Source organism: Fragaria vesca, linkage group LG4, assembly GCF_000184155.1.
Source record: "Fragaria vesca subsp. vesca linkage group LG4, FraVesHawaii_1.0, whole genome shotgun sequence".
Taxonomy (NCBI): domain Eukaryota; kingdom Viridiplantae; phylum Streptophyta; class Magnoliopsida; order Rosales; family Rosaceae; genus Fragaria; species Fragaria vesca.
In genome coordinates this window covers 14,555,275-14,563,840 of record NC_020494.1, presented here as the reverse complement: position 1 = coordinate 14,563,840, position 8,566 = coordinate 14,555,275, and the positions used below count along the sequence as shown (strand labels likewise).

Sequence of the window (8,566 nt, the reverse complement as noted above, 5' to 3'; positions counted from 1 at the left end):
TTGTCGTCCTCCTCTCTCTCTCTCTCTCTCTCTCTCTCTCTCTCTCCGTTTGGTTTGTTTAGTTTGAAAGCGTTCCTCCCGCTTTCTCTCTATTCTCTTGGCCGCCGCTACCTCCATATATTCCGACCGCCGAGCTTTCACGGCGATGGACATTGATTCCGATTTCCAGAAAATGAACATCGCGCCACAGCAACAACAAGTCGGAGCTTCATCGGTGCCAATGGATGCTGAGAAGGACGACTCTGCCGTCGTTAAAGTAATCATTATCTCTCTCCCTTCTTCTCTTATTGAAACCACACACTCAGGCTGTAATCATGCACGGATTAGGGTTTCCTTTGTTAAGCTTTTCATTTTGTTAAAAGAAGACCTAAAATTGAAAATTTGGTTAAATGCTATATCTTTATTTTGTGAGTTTTTGTAGTAAGTTGTGTGTGCTTAAGGTTGGGTGCTTTATTTGGCTATGGAAAAAATAATGCAGGGTAAAGAGACTGAGGACCTCAATGGTTCAATGGAGAAGCTAAATATTGAGGAGTCATCTTCCAGCTTCAAGAAGAAACCAGTTATTATCATTGTTGTTGGAATGGCAGGTAATTTCATCAAGTTTCATTGGGTCTGTGGATGCATTGTGGTTCCGTTTTAGTGAATGTTTTAATGGGGTTGGAAGATTGAAATGTGTTGTGTGTTTCGTGTAGGGAGTGGTAAAACAACATTTATGCATCGCTTGGTTGCGCACACTCATCAGAGGAATATTCGTGGTTATGTGATGAACCTCGACCCAGCTGTGCTGACTCTTCCATTTGGTGCAAATATAGATATCCGGGATACTGTTAAGTACAAGGAAGTTATGAAGCAGTTCAACCTTGGACCTAATGGTGGCATTTTGACCTCGCTCAACTTGTTTGCGACCAAGTTTGATGAGGTAAAAACTTGCCTGCGAAATATTTTCCTTGAATACTGTTTTATATGATGTTATACTTGTTTGGCCATTGAAGCAGAGGAAGACCCTCTTCCTTGTGCAGGTCAACAATTTTACTTCCCCTATAAACAGAAAACATTAACTTTTGACATTGATTTCCAACACACGGTAAGTAGTGGTGGCTTCATGAAATCTAGATTGCTTTCATGAATGTCTGAGGTTGGCTTCCAACACAAGGGCGTCAAAGAGTAAGTTTTGAGACTTCGATTGTGGAATAGGAAAAGCTTGGCACAAAATAAGATACTTCCATAGAGGTTTTGAGATGGAATATTCCAAACCAATATATGGTCTCCAAAAGTTGGTGATAGCGACCAACTTTTTTTCTTTTTCAAAGATGCTAAAAACTCATAAAGGCCAAGTTACAGAAATGTGATTTCTTCCATGTACACTGACTGCGCTATGGAGGATCAACCTTGGGTATTAAATTAGAAACTGTCACAAACACAGCAATATATCGGAAGAACTGTATGTTTTCCATGACAAGAAATCAAGAATAATAGCTAGAAATTACAAAACTTCAAATAGAATAATAGCTAGACCAAGTTCACCTCTCAGCTGTCTTGTACCGGGGAGTATATTCTCTCAAAAGATTATCCTGCATATATTATCTTCTTGCTTATGACTAGTGAGAATGAGGCCATCCAACTTAAGATTCTTTCTTTGCTTCTACATCACAATTTCTCCAAGGATTGAGAGCTTGCCTGCGAAATATTTGCCTGCAATACTGTTGTGTATGTTGTTCTGGCTCTATGCCTCTATGGATGTGGCTATTTTGTAACTTAATGTTATTAGCATTGGGTAGTAAATTTCTTATTGAATTGTGTGTTGCATTGTTCAACTTGATGTTTGTTCAATTGTTTTACTGGTCGAATTTGTTTGCATATGTATAGTCATCTTTGTCTTGACTGCTTGGTATTGGTTCTATCCATTTCAATTATGCCCTTTTTTCACCAAGACATGTGATTGTGATGTTCATTCAGCTCCTGCTTTATGTTTTATTCATCTTTTCTCCGGTCCTTCCCAAAAGACCTCATCATACTCGTCAAATTTCAGGTTATCAATGTTATCGAGAAGCGAGCAGATCAGCTTGATTATGTTCTTGTGGACACTCCTGGTCAAATTGAGATATTCACTTGGTCAGCATCTGGTGCTATCATCACTGAAGCATTTGCTTCAACATTTCCTACTGTTGTGACTTATGTAGTCGATACACCTCGCTCAGCTAGCCCAGTTACTTTTATGAGCAACATGCTTTATGCTTGTAGTATCCTATACAAGACACGGCTGCCCCTTGTGCTGGCATTCAACAAAACCGATGTGGCTCAACATGAATTTGCTTTGGAGGTATGCTAACATCTGTGCTACAGTAGACATTTCTGTTTGAATGCATGCAGTGACACACATTATTATAGGTGGTTGCATATGGTTTTTAAGCTTTTATTAGGATATAATTGGACTTCTTAGTAGCTGATAACAGTAGGGCTTCCAGAATACTTGTGGTGCATTTAAGATGCAACTGTCTCCTGTGAATATTGTGGACAATTGGATTCCTTATTTATAGCTATTTGATCAAGATAATCTAAATTACTGTAAGCAGCTGTTTTTCCTACATTGTCGTGTCCTCTGATTTTTAAATATTAGTATTGTTGTTGATTATCTTTTTTTTTCCTTACATTTTTATGATACATTTATGCCAACTTAATCATGCAGTATACGTTTTGACATTTATGATGCCATTTATTGAAAACCCGTTTATTGAAAACTGCTGTGCATGCAGTGGATGGAGGATTTTGAGACATTTCAAGCAGCAGTTAGTGAAGACCACTCATATACTTCAACTCTAACTGAGAGCCTCTCCCTTGTGTTGGATGAATTCTATAAGAACTTGCGGTCTGTTGGAGTGTCTGCGATTACTGGTGCTGGAATGGACGCCTTCTTTAAGGCCATTGAAGCAAGTGCTGAGGAATACATGGCCACCTATAAGTATGTCCTGAACCTGAAAATATTTTCACACTTTCTAAACTAGAGTGCCAGTTAATGCGGATGTTTATGCTATGGATCATAAATGTCATTCTAGTCCAGTTTTATAAAGTTTATGCTTGTTGTCTTTTGTGTAGGGCTGATCTGGATCAGAGGCGTAAAGAGAAGGATCGTTTAGAGGAGGAACGCAGGAGGGAGACCATGGAGAAATTGAGAAAGGATATGGAGCAATCCAGGGGAGAAAATGTGGTCTTGAGCACTGGTTTGAAGGACAATGAGGAGAGGAGTAAAGCCATGATGGATGAGGATGAGGATGAGGAACTTGATGGGGATGAGGAGATAATAACTGAAGATGAGGATGTGATAGATGAAGATGAGGATGATGAAGATAGCAACTTCCCCTTTTAGTGATGATGCTTCTTTACTGGGCAGATGATATGTTTTGGAACAAGCAGAGGTTGTAAGTATTAGCAAACTAACTAGTTACTAAGGGGTGGATTGCAACAATATCACTTTAGTTCCACACCTTTTTGCTGTGTTGAAACTTGATGGCAATGTGAATGCTTTGTGATGATATGCTTCATCTTCTTACCGGGGTTATTGTCTTTGTTTTAGATTCTTTAAAACGTTTTATTTTCTTCTTTACATTAGTATGTCTCTGTCCATACTAAGTTGAGCATGGCATCCTGGTTAAGAATTCTCGGTAATTCTTAAGCAATAAACAGGAGAGATTCATTGTAAATTTATTGTTAGAAATTCATTGTTAGAGATGAGGATGGGGATGGTATTCCGATCCTCCTACGTTGTTAATTTATTCCCCAACCAGTAGAATGATGAGAAAACATCAACTAATATCAGAAACCACTAGCATTGTTGCTGATGAAATTCCAATAGCTTTAAAAAAGGTTACATCATAAGTTTTCATAGTACTAAAAACTAATTCAATTCAAATTGTTTTCCTAACATAATCCACCTCAAAGGTTTGAGTCAAATTAGCTCGGACTGAAGAGTCATTATGTCTTTGAGGTTGCTGGCTCTTTTGTGGAGGCGGAGGACACGTACGTTCTTCATATATTGCGAATCCCTTGGGCTTTGGGGTTGTTACTTCTTTGCAGTAGTTGCCTTGTTGTGACATATTGAAAACCTTCCTTGCTTTGTCTCTACTAGCTAAGAAAATTGTGTTGAGAATACTTTGCCTTCTTGTGACATATTAAAGCAAATTGTGTTGAGAATACTTTTTGTGAAGAGTAGCAACGTTGAGGGCCTCTATATATAAGAGCTGTGGAGTAGTTAACTGATCTTCCCCTAGATTCATAAGGTTTCCTAATGAAGCTAAGAAAAATCTTTTCCCAACCAAAACAGGCAATAATTGTGAACCCAAACTGATCTTTCCCTAGATTCAAAAGGACTCCTAATGAAGCTAAGAAAATCTTTTCCCAACCAAAACAGGCAATATCAGTGATCCCAACTCGTCCACTGTTTTACTCAAATACATGCGCCCAAACGGCACCGTCGAAACCTATGATACTCTGCCCATAACTAGTTCCACATTTGAGCCATACAGCACTCTACTTCTCTGCTTCTAAAGTAAGTCTTATAATGCAAGCCATCGTATTCTTTTCCTTCAGCTGCTCCTCGACCAAACCAGGCCGTAGGGGTTTAGTCCTCGATGCTCATAAAGATAATAAACTTCACCTTAAACCTGCCGGATATACTACGGATCGATGTAGCTACTAGCTGTTACTGCATTTTTAAGTACAAAACTTCAAATTTTTCTCTAACTTCCACATTCATGTTGGGTAGTCCAAACCTCAGATGTACACCTTTTCTTCTTCCTCCTCGACTTCATCGAGTATAGGCTGTGTAGCAATTTGAACAGAAGTTTTGATTGAGGTAATGCGGTTGAGAACATGTTGAAAGGATATAACTTTTTCTATCTCCACCCTTTTCCTTCTGTTTTTTACCAGAGAATCAACACCTAAACAAAGAGAACTTCCATGGGTTCGAATCTCTGAACCTGAACCCCAACATTTGTCTCAAACAGCCTCTCATTCAGATTTACGGGATTTTGGGTTGCTCGCACAATTTTGGGAGTTGAAGCATCTCAATGTGTTGCCTAAAAAGACCGATTATGTGTTTTCTAGAGGAAAGTGGATTTGTTTTCATGGTATTATTTTGGAGGTTTTTTTTTTTTTTGACTAAGAACTGATATCACCAAGCAACTGTTCCTGGTCATATTTCACATTTATCTTTTGACTATAGCAACAGGTATTATAGTAACATGTACCACAACTAACCTTACGTGAAGCATTCTAAGATGGTCATGATAGAGCTCTAAAAGAGAATCGAATATAGCCTCTGCGTCATAGCCTGTCACTGTAATCTTGAACCACTACTGATCTCCCATTAATCTACAGTTCCTCATGACTTCCAGCAGCAACTCCACAGAGACATGCCAACAGGAATAGATGTCTTACCACCAAAACTTATCAAATAAAATTGACATCGTTTAGCTGGACTCAAGCCGATTGCATAGATATACAACAACTAACCAAGTACAAAAAATTGAAATATGTACAGTCGTGTATCTGTCAACCACGAATGGATATCAATTGGCAATATCATTACTGCAACACACACAGCAGGTGTAGCAATATATTATTTCATAGCATTTCAGAGAATTTCAGCCCCTTTTTATTTTTCTTGGCTCCAAACTCTCTCAGACTTCTTGTTGTATCTTATTCTTCATCTCTTTAGTAGCAATCTTTCTCCTTCCCTTCCTATGGCAGAATTTGAGAAGACTTGCTTGTTTTAAACTGCTTCATTGTGTCCGTATGAGAACTGAAAGAAGGTTAACACAGAATGAAAATAAGTTTAGAGGACTCATGCTCCGAATCTCAGGTATGGTTGGTTTCATATAGATATAGACAACAGATTGACAAACTAAGGTGGTGTTCGGCAATGAAGATAATCTCGCTTAAGCAATTAAGCACAAAATTATCGTTTTAACTATAATTTCTGAATAATAGGTGAGACCAGATCTAACGAATATCACTGTTCCAAACAGAGGATAATAACCAATAACGATACATCCAATTTTTGCCCTACACACTATATATGTAGTTCACCTTCCACAGAAGATGTATCAAGGATGATGTTAGTTTTAAACCTAAATACTGTGGTTTCCATTGATTTGCTATTCTGAACTGACCATTTAGAACAATGAGAAATTTTGATAGCAAGGTCCTAACACTTTCTTTAAAAGTAGGACATGAAAAATTGAAGTAATGCAAGAAATGACATTATCTAAAGACTCATTCTGTAAACAACATGACAGAGAAAGAACTAAACATTAGATGGTTGTATTGAGGGGTGATAATATTATAGCACAGCACATTTACGAAATGTAATCATACTTTGCTAAAATGGTCAAGAATGATTGCAGGGTAAATATATATTAATTAAGGAACATATAGGTTTAAGCCAGGGATGTATAAGACAGCCTCACTTATACTCAAGTAATATGAAAATGGCAAGTTACCTGATGGATAAAAATCAGGCATGTTTGAACATCTTCATGCTGAGCCAGTGAAAGTAAACAGCAACCACAAGGACCGGGAGAGTCAGTGGCACCAAGAAGCAATAGTACCTATTGTAAGAAAACTGAGTTAGCATTTCATATGTTACAACTGTCGATGAAAGAAACCAAAAACTAGTTCCCTACATTCAATGGTCAGGTTGAAGTTGAGCTTTTCCAGAACAACTAAATCGCTAATCTGGGAGCAAAGAAATATGAATCAAAGAAGAGGGATTACCGATCGTTTTGGATGGCGGAGATGATGGGGTTATCGGAAGGTGGAAGAAGCTTGGATACAACGGTAGCGTAGAGAAACCCGATAAAGAAAACCGACCCCGATCCTATGAACAACCATCCGCATAACCTACTCTGTGGCATTTCCTTCCTCCGCCGCCCGCCGGCCCCCGATACGACCACGTCTTGCATTTCTCTTTTGATTTTGTTTTTATCCAAAAATTCATAGCTTATCATTTTACAATTTACGTTCAGTGTTTTAACTTTCACTTTTTTATTTGAGAATACGGTAACTTTTTGTTCCAAATAAAACAAAACGAGATGTGGGGATTCTATATTAGGAGTGTGTGAGTTCATGGCAGGTTTACTTATGGAGAGTGAAAATCAAGGACCAGTGCATAAGTTTTCATGTTACTGAGGCGTTTATTCTTGAACTAATATTTTATCCGTGAAAATTTGCATCAAGTCACCTAAAACTAAAGAATGGTTAATTTTTACATGTTTGGTGTAGAACAGTTAATCTTTGTAATTTCATTTTCTAATTTTTATCCGCTACCCATGTTTTTCTCTTTCCAGTTATCTCTTTATTTTATTTTAGTTTTTTTATTTTGCTGTTTATTATAGGAAAAATGTCCATTTAGTACTAATTCAAACCTTTTATTTTCCATTTCAATGATAATCTTTTCCATTAGCCCATTCCAATATAAGGTAACCATTTTTATGCCCAAATGCACAAATCTTTATGTCCAAATGCACAAATCTTTACTAAAGTCTTAACAAACCATATTATTTTAAGACTATTTTGCCCCCACCTCTTCAACATGAAAAGACTTGGCCGGAACCTCAGACTCCGGTCACCGGCCGCCGGACTCCGGTCACCGGAATTTCCCCGACCGCCGGATTCCGGTCACCGGATTTTCCTCTGTAACCAGTTACTGACCCCCAATAATCAGTTATTGACCAGTTAATGACCCATAATAACCAGTTACTAACCCCTAGTAACCAGTTATTGATTAATTACTGACACCCAGTAACCAGTTACTGACCCCCAATAACTTTTAGTTTTCAGTTACTGACACCCAGTAATCATTTAGTTTTCAGTTACTGACACTCAGTAATCACTTAGTTTTCAGTTACTGACACTTAATAATCACTTAGTTTTCAGTTACTGACCCCTAATAATTTTGGTTACTGACCGGAGAGGAGAGAACTGAGGAACCGGCCCGACGGTGAGCACCCACATTTCTTCTATGGGCACCCACCTTCCCCGACGGTGAGCACATCGGCCTCCTCCACCGACCCCGGCGCACGCCGCCAAGCAACGCCCTTCTAGGGGAGTAGGAGAAGCGGTGAGGCAGCTTAGAGTCGGTTTCTGGGGCTGTGTGGTTGCCGGTGATTTTGCGGAAGCAGACGAGGAGGAAGAAGAGGAGGGAGAAGGCGGTGGTGGCGGCGTCGGCGAGTGGAACGACTAGGTTGGGCTGCGGCAGAAGAGACGACGGCGATGGCACCGGGGACCGGGTGATTGGGCGTTGCAGAAGGTGGATCGGGAAGAGAAGGTGGTCGGAGTTGCGGAAGCAGATGAGGAGGAAGAAGAGGAGGGAGAAGGCGGTGGTGGCAGCGCCGTCAAGTGGGACGACGAGGTTGGGCTGCGGCAGAAGAGACGACGGAGACGGCGCCGGGGACCGGGTGATTAGGCGCGGTAGAAGGTGGATTGGGAAGAGAAGGTGGTCGGAGGAGAGAGAGAGAGAGAGAGAGAGAGAGAGAGAGAGAGAGAGAGAGAGAGAGAACGAACGAGAGAG

The 8,566-nt window shown here is 39.7% G+C and overlaps 1 protein-coding gene and 1 non-coding gene across 2 annotated transcripts; one reads left to right on the top strand and one right to left on the bottom strand.

Annotated features, from left to right (window-relative positions):
• The first annotated feature begins 5 nt into the window (after window positions 1-5).
• Window positions 6-3,555, top strand: LOC101305063 (GPN-loop GTPase 1 homolog). Its single transcript, XM_004296941.1, has 6 exons — window positions 6-256; window positions 479-587; window positions 693-919; window positions 2,030-2,320; window positions 2,754-2,959; window positions 3,094-3,555. Exons 1-6 carry the CDS (start codon window positions 146-148, stop codon window positions 3,362-3,364), a joined length of 1,215 nt encoding a protein of 404 aa, XP_004296989.1. The 5' UTR covers window positions 6-145; the 3' UTR covers window positions 3,365-3,555.
• A 1,871-nt stretch (window positions 3,556-5,426) lies between these two features.
• On the bottom strand, window positions 5,427-6,964 carry LOC101303504. The gene is made up of 3 exons (XR_184502.1): window positions 6,772-6,964; window positions 6,498-6,605; window positions 5,427-5,797 (listed from the first exon to the last, which is right to left on the bottom strand). It is a non-coding gene; the product is annotated as an uncharacterized LOC101303504 (transcript).
• Between the last annotated feature and the right edge of the window lie 1,602 nt (window positions 6,965-8,566).

What these genes read in the sequence shown, in the direction of transcription:
- LOC101305063 (XM_004296941.1), top strand. Translation starts at nt 146, where the DNA reads ATGGACATTGATTCCGATTTCCAGAAAATGAACATCGCGCCACAGCAA. An exon ending in CATTGTTGTTGGAATGGCAG is followed by an intron (nt 588 to 692) that starts GTAATTTCATCA and finishes TGTTTCGTGTAG; the next exon opens with GGAGTGGTAAAACAACATTT. An exon ending in AACATGAATTTGCTTTGGAG is followed by an intron (nt 2,321 to 2,753) that starts GTATGCTAACAT and finishes CTGTGCATGCAG; the next exon opens with TGGATGGAGGATTTTGAGAC.